At 51.0% G+C, this 24,911-nt stretch overlaps 1 protein-coding gene across 4 annotated transcripts; it reads left to right on the top strand.

Annotated features, from left to right (window-relative positions):
* Positions 1-977: 977 nt before the first annotated feature.
* ADCK2 (aarF domain containing kinase 2) lies at positions 978-23,974 on the top strand. Of its 4 annotated transcripts, XM_005550944.5 has the most exons (8): positions 978-2,294; positions 2,645-2,791; positions 7,177-7,305; positions 9,147-9,242; positions 15,095-15,346; positions 17,626-17,754; positions 18,794-18,847; positions 23,528-23,974. In XM_005550944.5, the coding sequence occupies exons 1-8, from the start codon at positions 1,362-1,364 to the stop codon at positions 23,666-23,668; spliced, it is 1,881 nt and encodes a 626-aa protein (XP_005551001.3). In that variant the 5' UTR covers positions 978-1,361; the 3' UTR covers positions 23,669-23,974. The 4 variants fall into 4 exon arrangements, with proteins under 4 accessions (XP_005551001.3, XP_005551003.3, XP_005551002.3 ...); XM_005550946.5 differs by lacking the exon at positions 15,095-15,346; XM_005550945.5 differs by lacking the exon at positions 7,177-7,305.
* The last annotated feature ends 937 nt before the right edge of the window (positions 23,975-24,911 follow it).

Raw genomic sequence — 24,911 nt, forward strand, 5'->3', positions numbered from 1 at the left:
CCAGGCCTCTGTCACCGACCCTCTGCGCCCCGCGACCCTCACCGCCCAGCACCCAGCCCTCTGCCCCCCCAGGCCACCCTGTAACAGCCCAGCGGGTTCACCTTGCCCGCTGCCTAGACAGAGCCGATTTATCAAGACAGGGGAATTGCAATAGAGAAGGAGTAATTCACACAGATCCGGCTGCACAGGAGACGGGAGTTTTATTCTTACTCAGGTCAGTCTCCCCGAGCATTCGGGGAGCAGAGTTTTTAAGGACAACTTGGTGGGTGGGGGAAGGCCAATGAGTGGAGAGTGCTGACTGGTTGGGTCAGAGATGAAATCTTAGGGAATTGAAGCTGTCCTCTCGCGCTAAGTTAGTTCCCGAGTGGGGGCCCAAGATCAGATAACCCGGTTTGTCGATCTGGGAGGTGTCAGTTGATCCATCAAGGGCAGGGTCTGCAAAATATCTTGAGCGCTGATCTTATGAGCAGTTTAGGGAGGGTCAGAATCTTGCAGCCTCCAGCTGCCGGACTCCTAAACCATACTTTCTAATCTTGTGGTTAATTTGTTAGTCCTACAAAGACAGTCTATTCCCCAGGCAAGAAGGAGGTTTGTTTTAAGAAAGGGCTGTTATCATCTTTGTTTTAAACTATAAAGTATAAACTAAGTTCCTCCCAAAGTTAGTTCAGCCTACGCCCAGGAATGAACAAGGACAGCTTGGAGGTTAGAAGGAAGATGGAGTTGGTTAGGTCAGATCTCTTTCATTATCTGTTGTAATTTTGCAATGGCGCTTACAACCCAGTGGCCGAACCCGTCCCACTCATCTCCTGCGCCCCTCCCCTCCACCACAGCCCTCGGTGCCTGGGTTCCCTTCGCCTGCACCCCCGCCCGCCCCCGAGGCTCCGCCCCCGACGCGCCTCCCGCCCTCCACGCTCCGCCCCCAACGCTGCGCCCCGCCCTCCCGGCCCCCGCCGCGCCCGCGCCGTGGGCTGGTGCCCGCTCCCCAGCTGTCTCGCACTGGCGCCTGGAAGCGCGGTGACCCTGCGGCTGCCCGGCCCCTGCCTCCGCCCGCGCGGCCCCGTCGCTCAGGTCGCGCGCGCCGGGGGCCTGGCTTCGCGTGGGTCCTGGCTCCTCCCGTTCCGCAGTTGGTGCGGTCTGACAGCCCCTTCCGTGCGGCTCGGCGCGGCCGGCGGGTGTCAGGCGGGGCGCGGGCCTCCGGCCTGAGGCCCTGCGAGGTGCGGGCGGGAGCGGGGCGCGGAGCCGGCTCGGATGGGCAGCTCCGCCCGCGGGTGCAGGGCCGGGCTTCGGCTTCACCGCAGCCTCGCCTGAGCGGGCGCCCCTGAAGTGGAGGGCGGGCTGCTTGGGCCGCGGGCCTTGGGAGGATGGTGGCGCCCTGGCGCGTCTCCGTCAGGGTTTGCCTGTCGCACCTGAGGTGCTTCGAGCTCAGACAGGGACTCAGCCTCCTGAGGCCCTCCGAGTGCCCTCGCGATGCCAGGCTCTGCTGGCTTCTGCTGGGTACTTTGCCCAAGGTCGTCTCCGTGTGCGGGGACGTGGGTGAGGGGGCCACTGACGTCCTGGGTCGGCAAAGGGTCCGCTGCAGCGCAGCGGCCGGCGCGGGGCTCGCTGAGAGCCTCCCCCGAGCGGGACCTCTGGGCGGCGTCTTCCTGCATCTCCGCCTCTGGCTTCGCGCCGGCGCTCTGTTGGTGAAATTCTTCCCCCTCCTTCTCCTCTACCCCCTCACCTACCTGGCTCCCAGCGTCTCCACCCTCTGGCTCCACCTGCTTCTGAAAGCCACCGAGACCTCAGGCCCAACCTACATCAAACTGGGCCAGTGGGCCAGCACCCGGCGCGATCTGTTTTCCGAGGCTTTCTGTGCCCAGTTTTCCAAGCTGCATGTCCGAGTGACCCCCCACCCGTGGGCTCACACTGAGCGCTTCCTTCGGCAGGCTTTTGGGGAGGACTGGGGGAGCATCCTCTCTTTTGAGAACCGGGAACCTGTGGGCTCAGGCTGCGTGGCCCAGGTGTACAAAGCATACGCCAACACTGCCTTCCTGGAGACTGACAGCGTCCAGAGACTTGGCAGGGCCTCCTGTCTGCCGCCCTTCCCAGATGCTGGGGCAGTCGGGGGCCTGAGAGAGCTCTTTGGATACCTTGGAAATGGCCGGAAACCTCCAGGAAATCTCGCAGACCAGTCGTTTCTAGAAAGGCTGCTCCTCCCTGAAGCTGACCTGGTTGGATCAAACGCAGGGGTGTCTCAGGCTCAGGTCCCTGGCCACCAACTTGAGCCAGGTCACCTCATCCCCGTGGCAGTGAAAGTAAGTGCTCTGAGAGCTCACAGCTCACCTCTCCACTGAGCTTTCCCAGATCAGAAACACCCGCCATGCAAATCGCCCCCACGTTTATTTCTATTTGCCTTACCAATATCTGAGAGCTTATTTCATGCAAGCTGTTTCATTTATTGGCTTGAAGTGGCGCTGTGAATAATCTGATAGAGGAAGATGAACTGGGTCTGGAGTGAACTAGCTGCTTGGAAGTCAGGACCACATTCTCTTTCCTTTGATGAGAAACCACCTGGCTCTTCCTTGGATGGTGGGACCCAGCCCTGGCTGGGTAAAATGTGTCCAGCGGATTTCTCCTCCTGTCTCACGGTTCCTCTTTCCGACAGGTGTTACACCCTGGCCTGCTCGCTCAGGTGCATATGGACCTGCTGCTGATGAAGATTGGCAGCCGAGTCCTCGGACTTTTGCCAGGCATCAAGTGGCTTAGCTTGCCTGAGATTGTGGAGGAATTTGAGAAGCTGATGGTCCAACAGGTGAGTTCTCCTCCCCTCAGCTGTAACTAGCACCTAACATAGTTCTTGCCATTAGCTGCTGCTTAGTAAATGTTGAATGAATAATTTTCCGGTATGTCATAGCTCATGTGATGTGTTAGAGCTGGTAACACTAGCTGATAAAACAGAGAACACCCAAATCTCAGTGGCTTAATGCAACGAGTTAAGTTTTTGCTTATATCAAAATTCTGGCCGAGAGTGGTGGCTCATGTGTGTAATCCTAGCGCTTTGGGAGGCTGAGGCGGGTTGATCACTTGAGGCCAGGAGTTCGAGATCAACCTGGCCAATATGGTGTAACACTGTCTCTACTAAAAATACAAAAATTAGCTGGGCGTGGTGGTACATGCCTGTATTCTCAGCTACTCAGGAGACTGAGGCATGAGAATTGCTTGAACCTGAGACGGAGGTTGCAGGGAGCTGAGATCGCACCACTGCACTCCAGCCTGGGCGACAGAGCGAGACTCCATCTCAAAAGAAAAATAAAAACAAAAAACAAAGTTCTATGCAGGTGAACTGAGGCAGAGAAAGGGAGCTCTTTATTTTATTGTTTTAAAAATAGAGACAGAGTCTTGCTATGTTGCCCAGGCTGATCTCGAACTCCTGGGCTCAAGCCATTCTCCCTCCTCCGCCTTCCAAAGTGCTGAGATAACAGACCTAAGCCACCGTGCCCGGTCAAGAGAGGAAGCTCTACTCCCTAGTTTCAGGGGACTCAATTTCTTCCCAAGTTTGGCACTGCCTCCTTCGACATGTGTCATCTGGGGTCAGCGTGGATTGAAGGGAGAGGCCATGCAGGGTCACATAAGAGATTTTGTGGCCAGGCCTGGAAGTGGCAAACATCGCTTCTTCCCCGTTCACTGATCAGAGCTTTAACCGCATGGGCCCAGTGTTAACTGTGAGCTTGGGAAACACCATCTTCCTTTGTGCCAGGGAGGAAAAGGAAATGATTTTGGTGGAGAGCGTCTAGCATTATTTCTGCCATAATCACTGACTCCAGAGTGAGAAAATAATTAGCAAAGTCACACACTGTGCCTTTGTTCTGCTTTGATTCCAGGGCAAATTGAGTCAACAAGGACCTCCTTCATGCTCAGGGCCCTTGGGACATTTGTATAAGGATACAGACTTAGCAAACACACTGAGAGTTGGGGCTCCACGTAGGCACCTGTTGGCTCCTTGTTGGGTAGTGCAGAAATTGGCAGGTTTTCAGAAGCAACCTGCCAAGTCTTTGTTTAGAGCCTCTGATTTAAGATTTTAAGTCCTAGGGATTCATTCTAATGTTCAGAAAGTCTCTTAGTCTGTTCGGACAGAATACCATAAACTAAGTAGCTTACAAACAACAGAAATGTATTTCTCGAGGTTCTGGAGGCTGAAAATTCTAGATCAAGGCATCGGCAGATTTGGTGTCTGGTGAGGCCTCACTTTCTGGTTCATAATTGGCACCTTCTGTGTCATCACATGGTGGAAGGGGTAAGGGATCTGTCTTGGGTCCCTTGTGTAAAGGTGCTAATCCATTCATGCAGGCTCTGCTCTCATGACCTAATCACCTCCTAAAGGCCTCATCTCCTAATACCATCACCTTAGGGCTTAGCATTTCAACACAGGAATTTTGGGGGGACACAAACATTCATAGCTACAGAGCAATGTAATTTGATAATAAAAGCAAATTAAAACAGAGAAAATGGCATCAATTCCAACAACCATCTCTGCATTAATTCCTCTCAATCTTCCCACTCATCTGAGTTTCAGTTCCCCTTGCAGAAGTCTGACAGACATCATGTGGTTCCATCACTTCAAACTCACGTCTCTGAATTACACCCCATTTGCCTTAAAAAATCAGCTCTTCCTACTAAGCCTCTCTCCATCTGTCAGTAGTCCCATCATGTTCCTAGGCTGGAAACCTTAGAGTTGTGGGTCTGGATATAGTGTGTGAGTGTCTCTCCATTCATTTATAAATTTATGTAATAGTGACTAAAATCTCTGTTAGGGCTGGGTGCGGTGGCTCATGCGTGTAATCTCAGGACTTTGGGAGGCTGAGGTGGCTGGATTGCTTGATAGGAGTTTGAGACCAGTTTGGGCAACATGGTGAAACCTCATCTCTACTAAAAATACAAAAAATTAGCCAGGCATGGTGGTGCTTGTCTGTAGCCCAGCTACTCAGGAGGCTGAGGTGGGAGAATCGCTTGAATCTGGGAGGCAGAGTTTGCAGTGAACCATGATCACGCCACTGCACTCCAGCCTGGGTGACAGAGGGAGACCCCATCTAAAAAAAAAACAAAAACCAAACTCTGTTAGAAGCTGGTAAACAAAGAAAACAAGTGAGCTTTCCTATCCTTAAGAAAGACAGTCAGGGCCAGGCACAGTGGCTTACACCTGTAATCCTAGCACTTTGGGAGGCAGTGGCAGGTGGATCACTTGAAGTCAGGAGTTCAAGACCAGCCTGGCCAACATGGCGAAACACTGTCTCTACTAAAAATACAAAAATTAGCCGGGCATGGTGGCACACACCTGTAATCCCAGCTACTCGAGAGGCTGAGACAGGAGAATCACTTGAACCCGGGAGGCGGAGGATGCAGTGAGCCAAGATCACGCTTTTGCACTCGAGGCTGGGCAACAGAGCAAGCCTCCATCTGAAAAAAAAAAAGAAAGACAGTTAGCCCTCTGTCCATGGGTTGTGTATCCCTGGATTCAATAAAAAATGTAGTTAGGTATATGATAGTTGCATCTGTATTGAACATGTACAGACTTTTTTTTTCTTGCATTATTCCCTTAACAATGCAGTTTAACAATGATTTACAGAGTGTTTAGGTTGTGTTAGGTATTATAAATAATCTAGAGATGATTTAAAGTATGTGGGAGGATATGCATAGGTTATATGCAAATACTATGCAATTTTAAGTCAGGGACTGAGCCATCTGGTATCTGAGGGAGGCCCTGGAAGCAATGAACCTGAGCCTGGCTGAACCTGAGCATGGTTCAGCAGGGCTCGGAGGAGGACGTGGTTGCTGTCCTTGGCTTGAGCTGCGTATTGAAAGGTGACTGGTGTTTGCAGTTGGACCAAGTGGGGGAATAACATTCCAATCAGAGGCAGTAAAGAAGCCAGAGGAGAGCTGGGGGTGTTAGCCACTCTGGGATGTTGAGCACTCTGTGGAGTTGGGTGAGGCCAGGTCTTGGGTGGTAAAAGGAAGGGGAAAGTGCCATGAGAGATGGACCTGGACAGAGAAGTAGGGGCCAAATCATGACCCACCTGGATGCCATTCTAAGGAGTGCAGACTTCACCATGCAGGTGATGGATCGGAGGGGAAGGATGGGTCAAGGAGCACACCCGAGGCACCTCTGTTTGAGCTCAGGTGACGGGATCTGAGGGCATGTGCCTTGGGAATGGCATTGTGGGAGAGGGACTGATCTGAGGACGGTGAGGTCTGCAGACTTGATGGCACTGGGCCGTTGCTGTGCACGGACGGGAAGAGAGAAGGCGTGATCTGGGGACTCAAAGGTGACTGAATGTGTGGGGATGGTGAAGGGAAATTCCATTTAGATGTTGAGCTTCAGGGTCTCTGGGCTCCCACCGGGCCACATCCAGGTGTCATTGGATATGTCACTCTGGAGGCTGGCATTGAGGTCTGACCTGGGGATCAAGGTGCTGTCAGAGGAGGCACCGGCTGAGGGCTTGGTGGATGTCAAGGGGGCACACACGCTGACTTCAGTCAGGAGAAAGGACATCAGCTCCTGGGGGTACAGGAGACCCGGCCAAGACAGGACAGTGAGAGGCAGCAGGGACGCCGGGAGAGTGAAGGGCAGGTGCCAGAGAAAGAGCCACCACGAAGAGCCAGGTCAGCAGCAGCACCAGCCCCGGATGCCCACAGAGGTTGATGATAAACCTGGAACTGGTCCTTTGGGTCTGTTGAGTGGTGGCTGGGGAGAGTAGCGGTGGCAATGTTGATGCGGTGGGTGGAGAGCTGCTGTGAGACGGGGAGCCCTGTGTGGAAGTGGCTACAGCATGCTGGCCCTCATGGAAAGAGAGGGCTGGGGGCTGGGCCTAGAGAAGCCAGATCCCAGGGAGACGGAGAAGGGACCCGTGGGCTGGTGTGAAGCAGACGGGTGGCAAGGGCGAGAGTAGCGGAGAAGCAGTACAGCCCAAAGCCCACCAGGGCACCTGCTGTCTGCAGCCTCCAGGAATTCACACAGAGATCTGGGATTGTTGGGGCAGGCTGTAGCCCACGGATTTTGCCTCCTGAGTTTCTGGACAAGTCCTGTGGGGCGAGCTGGTGGGGAAGGTGGGGTGGATCTCATGACTTGCCGGCTCCTTGGCATTGCAGATGTCAGTGTGACTGTGCCCAGACTAGCCCTCCTTTCTGTTCATTTCTCTGTAGATCGACCTGCGTTATGAAGCTCAGAATCTAGAACACTTCCAGGTCAACTTCCAGAATGTGAAAGCTGTCAAGTTCCCCACCCCTCTGCGCCCCTTTGTCACCAGGGAAGTCTTGGTGGAAACGTATGAAGTAAGAGTGGTGGCTTTGCCTGGCCATACCTTTCGCTTGCCACTTGCAGTGGGGTCGTCTCCAGCCCACAGAAAGGCTTCAGTCTGGAGAGAGGATGGGATTTGTGTGGTAAAATTGTGAGGAGCTGGGACGTGTTGGCCTCGGGGGTGGGGGAGGCAGTGTTGTAGTGAGGTAGCTGAGAGCACTGGGTGTGGCCCGATCTCCTAGATTTGAAAATCTACTCTCCCGTTTTATTAGCTAGTGACCTGCCTTACAGGATTGTCTCAGGAGTAAATGACACATTGAATGCAAAACGAGGAGCTGGGCACAGAGAAAGTGCTGAACAACCTTGTGTCATCTCACTTGCCCTAGCTATCCTCTACTCTAGTTCAGCCTTCTCTCTCTTTTTTTTTTTTTTGAGACAGAGTCTCACTCTGAAGCCCAGGCTAGAGTGCAGTGGCATGATCTCAGTTCACTGCAACCTCCGCCTCCCAGGTTCAAGTGATTCTCGTGCCTCAGCCTCCCAAGTAGCTGGGATTACAGGTGCGTGCCACCACACCTGGCTAATTTTTGTATTTTTTAGTAGAGATGGAGTTTTGCCACGTTGGCCAGGCTGGTCTTGAACTCCTGACCACAAGTGATCTGCCCGCCTCGGCCTCCCAAAGTGCTGGGATTACAGGCGTGAGCCACTGCACCCAGCCCAGCCTCCTCTTTACAGATGGTGATGTGAGATTCAGGGAATCTCATGAACATGACGTGAACCACGCAGTGTTCCTAGCTGTGTGAACTTGAGCAAGCTGCTTAACTTCTCTGGGCTTTGATGCCTTCATTTGTTAATTAGGGATAACAAGATCTATCTCCATGGGTTGTTTTGACAATTTTTTTTTTTTGAGACAAGGTCTTGCTCTCTTGCCCAGGCTGTGGTACAGTGGCATGATCTCGGCTCACTGCAGCCTCCACCTCCTGGGCTCAAGTGATCCTTCCACCTCAGCCTCCCAAGTAGCTGGGACCATAGGCACAAGCCACCATGTCTGACTAATTTTTGTATTTTTTTGTAGAGCCTGGGTTTCACCCCGTTGCCTAGGCTGGTCTCAAACTCCCGAGTTCAAGTGATCCTCCTGCCTTGGTTTCCCAAAGTGCTAGGATTATAGGTGTTAGCCACCACACCTGGCTACTTTTTTTTTTTTTTTTTTGTAGAGATGGGGTCTCCTTATATTGCCCAGATCCCCACTGGCTGATTCTTGCCCAGAAACGAATTCTCTGATGCCCGCCCCTATTGTTTCAGGACATCACATCTCTTATCTTCAGTAGCAGGATTGATAAGTTTCCTTTCCAGTAAACCTATGTGACTTGTCATCCTTCTGATAGCTGTTATAGGAGGGAATGTAAAGAAGTTCAAATCAATGTGTGGATGACAGATTTTTGTTTTGTTTAGTTTGAGACAGAGTCCCTGTCACTCAGGCTAGAGTGCAGTGGCGCAGTCTCAGCTCACTGAAGCTGTGACTTTCCGAGCTGAGGTGGTTCTTCCACCTCAGCCTCTTGAGTAGCTGGGACCACAGTTGTGCACCACCACCCATGGCTAATTTTGGTATTTTTTGTAGAGATGGGGTTTTACCATGTTGTCCGGGCTGGTCTTGAATCCCTGGGCCAAGCGATCCACCCACGTTGGCCTCCCAAGGTGCTAGGATTACAGGTGTGAGCCACTGCACATGGCTGAATGACAGATGGGTTCTAGGAAAGGAAGAACTCTTTGGGTTACTTCCTAATCAGTGAGAAGGCAGTGCTGTAGTGCCACGTGGGAGGAGGAGCTGGCATCACAGGCTGGCTGGGATTAAGCTGTTCTCTCCCTGGTCTTTCTGAAGGAGAGTGTGCCTGTGTCCAGTTACCAGCAGGCAGGAATTCCTGTGGACTTGAAGAGGAAGATCGCACGGCTGGGGATCAACATGCTCCTGAAGATGGTGAGCTCATGGCTGGAGTGGGCTCAGGCCCAGCATGTGGTCAGCTTGCAGATGGGGAGTGGGCTGGGACTCTGGCTATCTGGGTGGGAAGGAGAGCCAAGCAGCAAGCTGCCAGGTTGAGAAAGTCTGGTCTAGAAAGAGTGGAGGCTACCATAAATGGCCATATGTCCATGGTGTCTGTGAAGCACTTTTTTTTTTTTTTTCCTTTTTTAAGATAGGGTCTCATTCTGTTGCCCAGGCTGGAGTACAGTGGCAAAATCTCCAGGCACTACAGCCTCAACCTCTTGGGCTCAGGTGATCCTCCCTCCTCACTCCTCAGCCTCCTGAGTAGCTGGGACTACAAACATGAGCCACCAACCCTGGCTAATTTTAAAAATTGTTTTGTAGGGGCAGGGTCTCACTATGTTGTCCAGGGGAGTCTTGAACTCCTGGGCCCAAGTGATTCTCCCACCTTGGCCTCCCTCCCAAAGTGTTGGGATTACAGGCATGAGCCACTGTGCCCAGCCTCTTAAGTACTTTGTCAGTGGTTCAGGCTCTGTGTGCTGTGGGCAGAAGGGTGACCATGACCCAGTTCTGCCAGCATTGCCTGTAGTTTAGCGAACAGCTGAGACAATATCATATTTTAAATGCTGCTTTGCTCATTTGTTCAGCACATGTTTTTTGAGCACCTGCTAGGTGCCAAGCACTGAATTAAGGGCTGGGATTACAGTAGTGAGCAAAATAGACACAATTACAATGCTCATGACATACTGTTCCTTGGGAAGACAGGCTACGACTAAGTCACTGATTTATAGGGATAGGTGCAGGGTGCCAAAGGGTCATTTCGGAGGGGCTTATGCTAACCCAGGGATTCACTCAGGAAGTGGCTCCATCTTGGCTACAGTGTGAAGGTCTAGGTGTCACTGCATAAGGACAGGTGGCAGGGAGTTGTCCAGAGAGAACAGCTTTTGCCGAGGCCTGGGTGAGCTACTGCATGATGCCCTTGGAGAGATGAAAGCACTTAGTATGGCTTGCAAGAGAGTTTGAAGGAGGAGCAGTGATTGCTGAGGCTGAGGAGGTGAAAGGGGCCTGATCACGAAGGGTCTAGTAAATATATAAAAGAGTTTGGACTTTAATCCAAGGGCAGATAAGTTCATTTTGAAGCTTTTTGCCCTTAACTTTAAAAAATTGAATTCCAATAATATTTAAATATAAGGTACTCAGATCTTAAATGATGCTTAGTGAATTTTTAAAAAGCATCCCAGTGCCCAGATTAGGACATAGGAGAGTGTTGGCTGGGCGCAGTGGCTCATGCCTGTAATCCCAGCACTTCAGGAGGCTGAGGCGGGGAGATTGCTTGAGCCCAGGGGTTTGAGACCAGCCTGAGCAACATTTCGAAACCCTGTCACTACAAAAAAAAAAAAAAAAAAAAAAAAAACAAAACACAAAAATTAGCACCAAAAATACAAAAACTACCACCATGAGGTGGTGGCAGTCCCAGCTACTCGGGAGACTGAGGCAGGGGAATTGCTTGAACCCAGGAGGCAGAGATTGCAGTGAGCTGAGATCACGGCACTGCACTCCGGCCTGGCGACAGAGCTCCATCTAAAAAAACAAAAACAAAAACAAAAAACCATAAAAAGACATAGGAGGTTTTTATGCTGAGGAATGCCCTAATGTCACAACCTCATGTCCGCTTCATGGAGTTGGAGCGGGAGGGTGAGACGAGAGTCAGGGGAGCCAGAAGGTAGATTTTGATTCTTGGACATTTGAACATGTTCAAGTGTTTCCACCTCCTAAGAACTCTTGGTAGGTTTTGTCTTTCCTGTATCTACCAGCGAGGATTCTGAAGGCCCCCCAGCTGAAGAAGGGCCTGGCTGCATCAGGAGGGCATTCTTTGTTTCACAAAGGCCAGAGCCGTGGTTTACAACAGGGTGGTTTTGTCTACCAGGGGACACCTGGTGATGTCTGGAGACATTCTTGGTTGTTATAGTTGGGGGTCGGGGGTGCTGCTGGCACCTGTCAGGAAGAAGCCAGGAGCTTACCACCCCAGAGTGCAGGGACGGCCGTCCCCACCCCCAGCAATAGACTGAGAAACCCTGGGCTGGAGGGATGGAGAAACTTACAGGCACAGGGACAGGATTTGATGGTGCTTCCAGGGGAAACCTTCTATTTCCTTGTGAACTAAGAGGGGCCATTGTTCTCTGCTGAGAGTAGGATGCAGAGGGTTGTGGGAGAGGAGGTTTAAAGAGAATAGAGAGGTTTGAAACTGCTGCCCTGGGACTAGAAAGAGCTACTTGGAAAATGTGGATGGTCGTCAGGAGGGGCAAGCCATGTTGGTGTGGGAGAGGCAGAGGGGGTGTTTTGCCTATTTGCAGTGTAGCCTGGGGGTTAGGAGCTGGGAGCCCAGAGCAGGATTTGTTTTGAGTTCAAATCTCAGCTTCCAGCTTACTAGCTTGGGGCAGAGAGGAGTGTCTGGGGCCAGTTACTTAACCTTTGTCCTCAGGCTTCTTATCTTTCAAAAGAGGATAAGAAGTGCCTTCCTCATAGGGTCCGCATGATGGTTAAAGGAGTGGAAATTCCTAAGAAGCCACAGTGAGTCCTAAGCCACGCTAGTTATGGCTGCCTTTATTGGTAGTAATTGTGACCCAGCATTGTTAGCAGCCCCCATGCAGGACCAAAGGAAGAAGATCTTAGATTGTTGGGGGTCTGGTCTTTCTGGTGGTTGGGACGGAGGACGGTGGTTGAAGGGATGGATGACAGGAATGGGCGACAGGGTCGAGGTGGATAGGGAGGAAGAATACCTAGGTCTCAGAGGCAAAGAATCATGGTAGCGAAGACCCAGGCATGTGGTGAGAGCTGGAGAATGAATTGAGGAGTCAGAGATGGAGCTGTGGGTGGAGGCACATTTGGAGTCCCCGCAGCAGGGTCGCTCAGAACAGGTGGAGTCCTGCAGGCTGACAGCACGCACGCACGTGCAGAAGGCTGAGAGCCATTTTAGGGGTAGGCTCAGGTGACTCCTCTCCAACCCCAACTCCACTCCATCCCAGGGCCTGTGGGATGGGGAGTCAGCAGCTCCCACCCCTCTGGCTCCTGGAGAAGCAGGATTGTTGAGGCACACCTAGGTTTCAATTCAGTAGTTGCAGTTAGAACCTAGTGGCAAGAGGACTTTGTCCATAGGAACAGGGCTCCAAGGGGCACAAGAGGGATGTAGCCAGGGGAGAAGCAGCATGAAGCAGCACCAGGAGAGGAGAGAGGATGAGAGGGCTCCAGTTTTGGGGTCAGGATCGGGGCATGAGACCCTGGGTGGAGCTGAAGGCAAGGTTCCAGAAGATTCAGAAACTTAAAAAAAAACAAACAAACTGAATTACAGCAACATTCTATAAAGTGCATAGATCTTAAATTATGCTCAGTGAAATTTTAAAAGTATACCAGGCCAGGCCAGGCCAGGCATGATGGCTCACTCCTGTAATCCCAGCACTTTGGGAGGCTGAGGCGGGCAGATCACTTGAGGTCAGGAGTTCAGACCAGCCTGGCCAAAACTACAAAAAATTAGCCAGGTGTGGTGGTGCCTGCCTGTAGTCCCAGCTACTTGGGAGGCTGAGGCAGGAGAATCGCTTGAACCCAAGAAGTGGAGGTTGCAATGAGCTGAGATCAGACCATTATACTCTAGCCTGGGCAACAGAGTGAGACTCAGTCTCAGAAAGAAAAAAAAAAAAGTATACCAGGGCCAAGATTAGTGACCTACTTAGGAGGCGCTAGCCTTGCTGGAGGGTCAGCCCAGCCTTTGGTGACCATGTCCTGCAGGTGTGCAGGTTCCAGCCCCCTAGGTCCCAGGATTTTCACATGGGTAGCAGCTTCCCTTATCCCTACCAAAGCTACAATCTGGATTAGGACAGTCCTTTCATGGTCTGCCGCCATGAGGGATGGGGTCTATGGCCTGGATCTACAGGGAGGAGGGATCCATGGTGCTTGGGGCCCTGTGTCAGCTGGAAGCAGTCCCGAGAGCCCATCCACCAGCAGCTGTTCTGCTCCTGCCTTGGTCTCTCCTCTCATCTCCTGTGGAAGGATTGCTGGGGTTTCTCTGACCTCTGAGATGACTGATTATTGGAGGCTGATTCCTGTTCCACAAGCCATGCCTGAATCCAACACAATCCCTGGGGGTTGCTGTCCAGTTTAGCAGGTTCAAAGCTGTGTCCTTCCTGCTCCTCCAATTCTGCATGCCAGTATGTCCTGAGAACTGTGTCCTCCTCCACAGAAGGGCTCTGTGTGCATGTGGCTGCTAGTGGCACTCACTCCCACACCTCACTGATGTGGACAGGTTGAAGTAATGGAGGGAAAGTCTGATTTATGAGCTGTTTTTAAAGAAATGCAATTCTATGAGTTTTAAGAACATAGAGGTGCCGGGCGCGGTGGCTCAAGCCTGTAATCCTAGCACTTTGGGAGGCCGAGACGGGCGGATCACGAGGTCAGGAGATTGAGACCATCCTGGCTAAAACGGTGAAACCCCGTCTCTACTAAAAAATACAAAAAACTAGCCGGGTGAGGCGGCGGGCGCCTGTAGTCCCAGCTACTCGGGAGGCTGAGGCAGGAGAATGGCCTGAACCCGGGAGGCGGAGCGTGCAGTGAGCTGAGATCCGGCCACTGCACTCCAGCCTGGGCAACAGAGCAAGACTCCGTCTCAAAAAAAAAAAAAAAAAAAAAAAAAAGAACATAGAGGTTTGGGGAAAATCTATTTTTTTTTTTTTTCTTTTTTTGAGATGGAATCTTGCTCAGTCGCCCAGGCTGGAGTGCAGTGGTGCGATCTTGGCTCACTGCAAGCTCTGCCTCCCGGGTTCACGACATTCTCCTGCCTCAGCCTCCCGAGTAGCTGGGACCACAGACACCCGCCACCGTGCCCGGCTAATTTTTTTTTGTATTTTTAGTAGAGATGGGGTTTCACCATGTTAGCCAGGATGGTCTCAATCTCCTGACCTCGTGATCCACCCGCCTCGGCCTCCCAAAGTGCTGGGATTACAGGCATGAGCCACCGCGCCCGGCCGAAAGTCTTTAATAAGTAGCTAATTATTTTAGTTAGAATATTAATGATTCAACTCATAAAGTAAAAATAAGGCATTTCAAATGCAGTTTGGCCTTAGGCTTTTTATTTTATTTATTTTTATTATATATTTTTTGAGACGGAGTCTCGCTCTGTTGCCCAGACTGGAGTGCAGTGGCATGATCTCGGCTCACTCCAACCTCTGCCTCCCAGGTTCAAGTCATTCTCCTGCCCTGCCTCTACTTGGTAGCTGGGATTTACAGGCATGTGCCACCACGCCCAGCTAATTTTTGTATTTTTAGTAGAGGCAAGGTTTCACCTTGTTGGCCAGGCTGGTCTTTAACTCCTGACCTCAAGTGATCCACCCACCTCAGTCTCCCAAAGTGCTGGGATTACAGGCGTGAGCCACCACACCCAGCCTTATTTATTTATTTTTACAAGATGGAGTCCTGCTGTGTCACCCAGGCTGGGGTGCAGTGGCATGATCATAGCTCTTGAACTATGATCTTGAACTTGAGTAATCTTGAACTCCTGGGCTCAAGTGACCCTCCTTCATTGGCCTCCCAAAGTGCTGGGATTGTGTAAAGCCACTGAGACCAGCCCCTTTATAATCTTTTTAAAATGCTTTGAAAATAATTTTTATTTTGAAACTTTAACTTAGCTCATCCAGTACAAATTCTGAGTTGACATCTAAACAAGAAAGGTCTTTAGGACATGCACCTCTTTGTGGCTGATAGATTGCTGGGAATTTATTGTCACCCAGCAACTTTCTTTCTGTGTGGCTTGGTGGTGCTGTAGGGGTGACTCACTCATGAGCAGTGTGATCTCCTTCCAGATATTTGTGGATAACTTTGTGCATGCGGACCTTCACCCTGGAAACATCCTGGTCCAGGGTGCCGACAGCCTGTCCTCGAGTCGGGAGGTGCAGCTGCAGCAGGCGGACGTCTGTGACACTCTGGTGGTGGCCGTGCCATCTTCCCTGTGCCCACTGCGACTGGTGCTGCTGGATGCTGGCATTGTGGCGGAGCTGCAGGCCTCCGACCTGAGGAATTTCCGGGCAGTTTTCATGGCTGTGGTGATGGGGCAGGTGAGACTCACTGGGACCACAGAAGTTGGGGTGAATTTTTTTAAATTAAAAAAGTTGGTGAGGCATGGTGTCTCAGACCTGTAATCCCAGCACTTTGGAAGCCTGAGGCGGGAGGATTGCTTGAGCCCAGGAGTTCAAGGCCAGCCCGAGCAACATAGTGAGACCCTGTCTCTATAAAAAATAAGAAAATAGGCCAGGCACAGTGGCTCATGCCTGTAATCTCAGCACTTTGGGAGGCCAGGGCGGGTCGATCACTTGAGGTCAGGAGTTCGAGTCCAGCCTGGCCAACATGGTCTCTACAAAAATACAAAATTAGCCGGGCATGGTGGCGTGCGCCTGTAATCCCAGCTACTTAGGAGGCTGAGGTAGGAGAATCGCTTGAACTCCAGGGGGCAGAGGTTGCAGTAAGCTGAGATCAGGCCACTTCACTCCAGCCTGGGTGAAAGAGTGAGACTCCATTTCAAAAAAAAAAAAAGAAAAGAAAAAGCCAGGCTTGGTGGTGTGCACCTGTGGTCGCAGCTACTTGGGAGGCTGAGGTGAGAGAATCGCTTGAGCTCAGGAGTTCAAGGCTGTGGTGAACTAGGATTACACTGCTCTCCAGCCAGGGTGACAGAGAGAGACCTTGTTTTTATTTTAAAGTTTCAAAAAATTAATGGAGATGGGGTCTTGCTATATTGTGCAGGCTGCCTTGGGCTCAAGCCATCCTCCCATCTCAAGCTCCTGAGTAGCTAGGACTACAGGCTGGGTGGAGGGCAAATCTTTTGTACTCTGGGGAATGCCTCTGTGTCTGTCTTTTTTTTTGAGACAGAGTCTCACTCTGTCACCCAGGCTGGAGTGCCGTGGAGTGATCTCGGCTCACTGCAACCTTCACCTCCTGGATTCAAGCAATTCTCCTGCTATGCCTCCTGAGTAGCAGGGATTACAGGCACATGCCACCATGCCTGGCTACTTTTTGTATTTTTAGTAGAGATGGGGTTTCACCATGTTGGCCAGGCTGATCTCGAACTCCTGACCTCAGGTGATCCGCCTGCCTCAGCTTCCCAAAGTGCTGGGATTACAGGTGTGAGCCACTGCACCCGGCCGGAATGTCTCTGTCTTGACACAGGACAGGTCTCATTAGCCCAGTCATTCTTATCAATGCTCACACTTGCCAGCCTGCCGGAAACGAGTGGAGGGAGGCAGGAGGACAGGAGGCTAGGCTGCCCTTATGGGGCTTTCTGTTAGCAGGTGTTGGGTGCGAATCAGGCCAGTTCTGAGTGGCAAATGGTTTGGGACCATGGGAATAAACAAGTGCTGTTTCGTGTTAGTAATTTCTGGTCCTTCTCCAGCAAACATCCAGGTGGTCACCAGGAACGCTGGCTTCTTGACCAGATTATGGCTGCCCTTGGTGTGTGCTACCTGCTTCAAGGTGGCAGGCTGGTGAGATGCGACAGCATAGAGAACACAGCCTCTAAGTGGGGCACAGCATGCTGGCACGTCCGATGTGGGGACATGAGTAGTTTTTGCAGCCTCCCCTATAATTCTGAGGGGCTGCAGTGGTTGAGAATGATTATTCAGAGAAAAGGCATTCGGCAAGGCCTCTGCAGAGTCAAGTGAAAGGACTACATCGAGGGTGACTGTGAGGAGATGCTCTGGCCAGCTGGCAAAGAATTCTCTAGCAAGAAGAACGCTGGAAAAAAGAGAACTGTGTTTTTTTTTAAAAATTAATTAATTATTTTTTTGAGATGGAATCTCACTCTGTCACCTGGGCTGGAGTGCAGTGGCACAATCTCAGCTCACTGCAACCTCTACCTCTCAGGTTCAAGTAATTCTCCTGCCTCAGCCTCCCAGGTAGCTGGGATTACAGGCGTCTACCACCACGCCCGGCTAATTTTTGTATTTTTAGCAGAGATGGGGTTTCACCATGTTGGTCAGGCTGCCTTGAACTCCTGACCGCAGGTGATCCACCTGCCTCGGCCTCCCAAAATGTTGGGATTAAAACAGCAAAATGCAGGACAGTCCCCGCCTCCGAGAGGGCAAATCCAAAGCTGGGGCCTGAAGTTGGTTTGAAAGTGTCCCCTGGGCCAAGGTTAAGCACTGAGGTGCAGTGCAGCAGGAGTGGGGGCATTCCTCCCTGTGGGTTTGGGCAAAGGGAAAACATCACAGCCCGAGGAGGAAGAGCCAAAAGCAAGATGCCAGAAAAGTCAGGGTGGAGCTGCTGAGATGAGAAAGACGCTTGGGCACCACGTCCAGGTTTATGCTCGCTCCACTCCAAGTCCCTTTTCTTTTGCATCTTTCAGGGCCAGAGAGTGGCTGAGCTGATCCTGCATCATGCCCGGGCCAGCGAGTGCAGGGATGTGGAGGGGTTCAAAACCGAGATGGCCACGCTGGTGACCCAGGCCAGGAAGAACACCATCACCCTGGAGAAGGTGGGCAGGTTACTTGCGGAACAGGGGCCGGGGTGTCCATACCTGGCCTGGGGCAGAGCAGATCCTGGGTCTAAGGGAGATCTCTTTATGAGGGGAGTGAGTGTTAAAGCAAAAAAAGAGCCACCCCACATCTTCCAGGCATGAGGAGGCCCGATGAAGTTCCTGGTGCTCAAGGGGGCCCCTTTGTGCAGTGCCACTTAGGAGGCTGCAGCTCCTTCCTCATCCAGGGTCACTGTTCATTTGGGGACAGCCAAGCACACAGGGAGGGAGGACTGTGGTCTCCAAGCAGCCAAATGATGTGCCCAATGCACATGTCCCTTATTTAAACCCAAGCCAGAGCCTGCTTTGTATTTTACACACAGTTCTAGCAAAATTGACTGTTTTATCCCCAAGTTCATGGCCACATTAACAGGAATGGGTCAGACAAGGAGTGGCCACTGGCACGCTGGCCCTGCTGATCTAGTCTATCCAGGTGTGATTATTTTTTTAAATTTTTTTGAGACGGAGTCTTGCTGTGTCACCCAAGTTGGAATGTAGTGGTGCGATCTTGGCTCACTGCAACCTCCACCTCCCAGGTTCAAGCAAATTCTCCTGCCTCTGGCTCCTGAGTAGCTGGGACTACAGGCATCCGCTACCACGTCCGGCTAATTTTTATATTTTTAGTAGAAATGGGGTTTCACCATGTTGGCCAGGCTGGTCTCGAACTCCTGACCTCAAGTGATCCTCCCGCCTTGGCCTCCCAAAGTGCTAGGATTACAGGCAGGTGTGATTTTTGTGGTTGCTTCAGGGATGGGGTGGGTGGGGCTCAAAAGCTTGTCCTCCAAAGGCCTCTGTGACCGAGTCTTGAGGTGGGAGTTGGGCTTGTGCTGGAGGAGTCCTTTCCAAGTTTGTCAGATGGTCCCTTTTGCGCTCACTGATGTATGTATGCCCTGGCGGGGGAGTGGGGTGGGATCCTGGGGCTGAGAGTGTGTGGGTGGTGGGAAAGAATCGGTTCTGGAAGGCTCTGTGGTCTGCATTAGCCTTTATTTTGTTTTTCCAGCTTCATGTGTCCAGCCTTCTCTCCAGTGTCTTTAAGTTGCTGATGACTCACAAGGTGAGGGCCAGTCAGAGAGGAGGTCTCTGGGGAAGGTGGGACGGGGCAGGGTGGGAGGGGAGGACACAGGGTAGTGGGAAGTGCTTCTATTATATGTTGTTTTTTTTTTTTTTTTTGAGACACAGTCTCACTCTGTTGCCCAGGCTCGAGTGCAGTGGCACAATCTCGGCTGACTGCAGCCTCTGCTTCCCAGGTTCCAGTGAGTTTCTTGCCTCACTCTCCTGAGTAGCTGGGATTACAGGCACGCACCTCCACGCCTGGCTAATTTTTGTATTTTTTTTTTTTTTTTTTTCACTATGTTGGCCAGGCTGGTCTCAAACTCCTGACCTCAGGTGATCCACCCTTCCTCGGCCTCCCAAAGTGTTGGGATTACAGGCATGAGCCACTGCGCCCGGCCTATTATATATTTTGAAGGCATTTTTAGTAACAAGCCATTTGCAACAAGTGCTTTGTAGCACAGTTAGTCTGTGTCTCTGTCAAGTCGGTGTAGTCTAAGTATCTGTGACATTTAAATGTAGAAAAGTGTATTTTAAAATGTAGAAACAGCCTCTACCTCTGGCTTTTCATGTCTTTCCCTCCTTGGTTCACATTCTTGATGCTTGTGTTAATGTAAATCATGCTTAGCTCTTTCCTGGTGGAATGAAGTCCTGGGGTCCAGGGTCCACTCGAGAGGGTCATGCCTCGTGTCCTGGTGCTTTCAGAGACCCTAGCAGGACTGTTGTGGCCCCTGCCTGGCTGCTGCAGTCTATTAGAGGGAGCTGGCCTCATGGTTCATCTTAGCCTGTGTCCTGGCTCTGTTGCCTTGTCATGGAGCCTAGTCTCGGGCACTCTTTAAACTAAGGCTGCTGGCCAGGGGTGAGCAGTGTTGAAGGTGGAGAAGGGAGGACCTTGTCGGAAGATGGCCCTTTCCATTGCATCTGTTGAGGGTCTACATTCTAAGAAGGAAACATTACGTGGAAATGGCAGCAGCTGGCAAGAATAATAACACAGAAGTAAGAGCCAGAAAGGAGCTTTGTGTCTGCTCTGGCCCCTTCATCCTGCAGTGGGTAGGCTGGAGGACAGGTGGGCAGCTCATCTGGTCGACCTCACAGCAGAGCCAGGGTTTGTCCTAGGACCCAGGACCCAGGCCAGGTGCTGGCTCTGCTGCTCCCACAGTGCTCTGCAATAGCCATGTGCTTGGGACTCAACTGAGATACAGACCGAAGGGTCCCTCAGGACTGACGGGAGCAGTTAGGGCCCCCAGGAGTGATGGGAGCAGTTAGGGCTGCCACTGGTGTGTGTGTGAAGCTCACCATCTGGGAAAGGCCAGGTGCTTTCCACACACCTCAGCTCAATCTCAGGACAGTCCCACAGGCGGGTAGGAGCCCCACGGTTTTGTCCCCACCAGGAGACGGAGGACAGAGGTTAAGTAACTATCCATGTCCTGTGCATGGTGAAGCCACAGTCTGGACCCCTGTCTCTCTAACTCCAGAGCTTGGGCTGGCTTTGTTGGTGGGGTTTTTTGTTTGTTTTTAGTTTTTGGTGAAAAACTTTTTTATGCTTTCTAAAACTTTGGCAAAGTTCTGTTGTAAAAACAGCTTAAGTGTTGCCTTAGTCTTAGGGGAGAGCCTCAACCATTGCTAGCGAGTGGCTCAGGGAGGAACAGGAATGGATGTGCACTCTTGGGAGCTGAGAGCACGGGGCCTGGAGCAGGCGGAAAGGCTCACGTCAGCCCCTTCGCCCAGCAGCGCTGACCTGTGCCAGCAGTTCTCAGCCCGCAGAGGCCGTGGTGATTGTACTTACAGGGCTGTGCTGTGGCCCCCTCTGCTTGCCCTGTGGTACCGCCCTTAGCTATATGACATCTATTAGTATCCAGTTTATCCCCTCAGTGTTCCAAGAGGCAGGCACCAAAGCTGAGAGGCCGAGCAGCTCACCTGTGGCCACATGGGCCGAGCCCCCGCCTGCTGCTGGGTCCTCCTGCCTCCGTGGCTCACTCTGAACATCTGCTCCCCACATAGTTTGGGGCATGGTGGGTGAGGGGCCCTGAGTGTTTGCTGCTGCTGTTCCTAGGATGGAAGAGCAGACAGAGGGTCTAGGGCAGCTACTGCATTCTAAGCACTTCACTAGGCCCTTAAGTTTGAAAACATTTACAAATTTTTCATTGTGATGAAAAACACAGAAAATTTACCCCCCAACCCTCTCCAGATGCATAGTATAGCATTGTGCAAATTGACTAGCTCCCCATTCCCCTCTCCACCCAGCCCTGGGAACCACCATGCTGTTTTATGTTTCCATGATTTTGGCTACTCTAGATATTTCATATAAGCGGAATTATACAGTATATTGTCCTTTTGTGATTGGCTTGTTTTACTCAATATAGTGTCCCCAGGTTTCATCCATGTTGTAACATGTGACAGGATTTCCTTTTGAGACAGGGTCTCACTCTTTCGCCAGGCTGGAGTGCAGTGGTGCAATCTTGGCTCACTGCAACCTCTGCTTCCTGGGTTCAAGCGATTCTCGTGCCTCAGCCTCCCAAGTAACTGGGATTACAGGCACCCGCCACCATGCCCAGCTAATTTTTGTATTTTTAGTAGAGATGGGGCTTTGCCATGTTGGCCAGGCTGGTCTCGAACTCCTGACCTCAGGTGATGCGCCCGCCTCGGCCTCGCGAAGTGCTGGGATGACAGGTGTGAGCCGCCGCACCCGGCCTGTTACTCTGTTGATGTTCACTGGGTTGTTTCCACTGCTCGGTTGTAGTGAATAACGCTGCAGTGAACATGAATGTGTAAATACCTTTCCAAGATCCTACTTTCAAATTTTAGAAAAGTTTTAAAAATGTTTAATGTAGCCAGTAAAGTCTATAAATTGTATTCTGGCTTTCCAATTTTTAAACATATACCCCAAAATGGGTTTTCTGGATCCTATGGTATGTTTTTAGTTTTTGAGGAACTTCCACAGGAGCTGTACCATTTTATGTGCCCACCAACAGTACAGAAGGGGTCGTTTCTCTCATCCTCACCAACAGTTGTCATTTTGTTTTGTTTTTCGTGGCCATCCTAATGGGTGTGAGGTGATGTCTCATTGTGGTTTTGATTGCATTTCTCTACTGATTCATGATGTTGAACATCTTTTCATATGCCAGTTGGCCATTTATATAATATATCTTCCTTAGAAGAAATATCTATTCAGGTAGCACTTAATTTTTAAAAATAAAGTATTTGACAGTAACATAGAGGTAAAGGAATCCAATCCACACCAAGAACCCACCACCCAGCTTCAGAATGAAAGCATTCCCAGAGGTGTTGGAGCCCTGGGTTCCCAGCCTGACCAGAGCCTGTGTGGCCAGTCCGCCAGGCTGGAACTCCACAAGCTGCTCCTGGGCTCCACATGCTGCTGCTTCTGGATCAGCCCAACCCCCGACAACCTTCCAGCCCTTAATGGAGACAAATACTTTTAAATTTCTAACAAAGAATATTTCCCATGATTCAACCTTCCATTTCCTGACCTTCTGTCCACTTAAAAAGCAGATTCCTGTTCTTCTAGGTTTAAATCTGGCTCTATTCCTCCTCACTCAGTGGCCTTGAGCAAGTCATTGAACCTCTCTGAGCCACAGCTTCTTTCTCTATAGAATGGGGATAATGATGATACTTTTGAAGAACAGTTGAATAATCCATGTCAATTGCTATTACTACTAATCTGGCTCTGAAGGGATAGCTGTACCCTGTTTGAGCAGTCAATTGTGTATTGTCTCTTATTTGTTTTTTATTTTTTTGAGATGCAGTTTCACTCTCTTGCCCAGACTGGAGTGCAGTGGTGCAATCTCGGCTCACTGCAAGCTCCACCTCCTGGGTTCACGCCATTCTCCTGCCTCAGCTTCCCGAGTAGCTGGGACCACAGGTGCCCGCCACCATGCCCGGCTAATTTTTTTGTATTTTTAGTAGAGACAGGGTTTCACTGTGTTAGCCAGGATGGTGTCGATCTCCTGACCTCATGATCCACTCACCTTGGCCTCCCAAAGTGCTGGGATCACAGGCATGAGCCACCGCGCCTAGCCTGTGTGTTGTCTCTTAAAAAGGCTATTGTAGACCAGCTGACGTGGCTCCTCCCTCTAATCTCAGCACTTGGGGCGGCCAAGGTGGGAGGATTCCTTGGGGCCAGAGTTCGAGATCAGCCTCGTCAACATTGCAAGACCCTCTGTTTACAAAAGAGTCCCAGTCTCAGGAGGCTGAGGCAGAAGGATCCCTTAAGTCCAGGGGCTCAAGGCTGCAGTGAGCTGTGATCTTGCCAGTGCACTCCAGCCTAGGTGACAGTGAGACCCTGTCTATAAAATACATACATACATACATACATACAGGTTACCATAGGTTTTGAAGAATGACTTGTATTTAAATGTATAGTGTCTGGGATGTGTGTGAAAGATTTATTTGGTCATTCATTCATACGCACAAATGGACACAAACCTAGAAAAGTATATTCTGCACCCCTAGATTTTTCCTTAGTGTGTCCAGTAGATGGGAGGCTGGGCGAGTAGATGAGGTGGTTGGGGAGATGATGCGGTAGAGAACAGAATGTCAGGTAGATGGTAAACATCCCGTGGGCAGGTCTGAGGGGGGCTGAGAGTGGATAGCAAGGTGATTATCCAGGACACACGTCCCTGTATCAGTAGGTTCCGAGATGAACTGTTCTGTTTTTCTGTTCCAGGTAAAGCTTGAGAGCAACTTTGCCTCCATTGTATTTGCCATCATGGTGTTGGAGGGGCTTGGCCGCTCGCTGGACCCCAAACTGGACATCCTGGAGGCAGCGAGGCCCTTCCTCCTCACAGGCCCAGTGTGCCCTCCGTGATGGGGCAGTGGCCTGTGTGGGCCTTTGTCAAGAGCTGGAGGCCACTTCCAAGAGCCTCTCCTATGGCAGCTGGGATGTTTAAAATTGGGACACCAATTTCAAATGTGACCCTCCAGTGGTAGAAGGCACATCATGGCTTCCTCCGCTTGGTTTGAGGGTCTGTTCAAAAGCTTTGGGCCAATTAGGGAGTAAAAGGAGGGAAGGGGCCTATCCATTCCATTGTGGAAGCTGGGCCAGGTGCCAGGGACACTCTCCTTCAGGGAAAATGTTCTGTGTAGGAGGACGAATAAATTTATTTTGTTTTCCTGTTTTTCTCTTTTCTTGACCCGCTGTACTCCCTGGTCAGGTGGGTCCTGCTGGTAGTTCCCAGACTTTGATATTTAGGTTAGAAAATGCCATCAAGTCCTATTGCTCCTTAGTGTGTGTGTGTGTGCGCGCGCGCGCACACACACACACACACACACACACACACACAATTTATGTATAAATTTCCTGCAGGTGCTACCTGCCAGCATAAATATACACTTAGGGCAGATTTCATTGTACTTCAAATTATCTTGTTGGTAATTTTTAATAGATTTTGCCAACTCCTTGCTAACTTTTATTATGAGGTAAAACAAAACTGATGAAAGTGGCTGACATACTGGGCACATGAGCAGAACAGCTTGGCTACTTCCTTAACATGGCCCCGGGTTCACACACTAGTCTGGAACTACAGTTTCTCTGCCACAGTGTCTGCACCTGTCCACTTGCAGGCATTAATTTTGGTGAATAGGAACAGAGTTAATATAACCAGTATGTCCTCTTCTCCATGGCAGTGCCTGGGGCATACCTGCAGTGACCACTGCCTGCCCCTCTCCGCCAGGCCCAACCATGGGCTTTCTTCTCAGAGCTGAGCTGATGTGGCCGGCTGGCAGACTAGGAGGGGCCTGGGGGTCAGCCTGGAGGGGGGATATTTGTAAAGCTTAATCTCTCTCTCTTTTTTTTTTTTTAGGTAAAATCACATTTTATCCCTGCACCTTCATAGATTATATTGCTCGTCTTAGAGACCACTAGGCAGCGAATGGAGTCAAGCCCTTGTGCTCCCCAAAAGTCCTACCCTGACCACAGGACTAGTTTCTTCCATTCTTTCCTTCTCCAGGATAAAGTTCCTCATTCCTGTCTTTCAGGGAGCAGTATGGTTTAGGTGGACAGAGATTCCTTTGGTGCAGTTTTTTTCTAGGGAGGTGATGTTATTTTTTCC

The sequence above is a fragment of the Macaca fascicularis genome, chromosome 3, assembly GCF_037993035.2.
Source record: "Macaca fascicularis isolate 582-1 chromosome 3, T2T-MFA8v1.1".
Classification (NCBI taxonomy): Eukaryota; Metazoa; Chordata; class Mammalia; order Primates; family Cercopithecidae; genus Macaca; species Macaca fascicularis.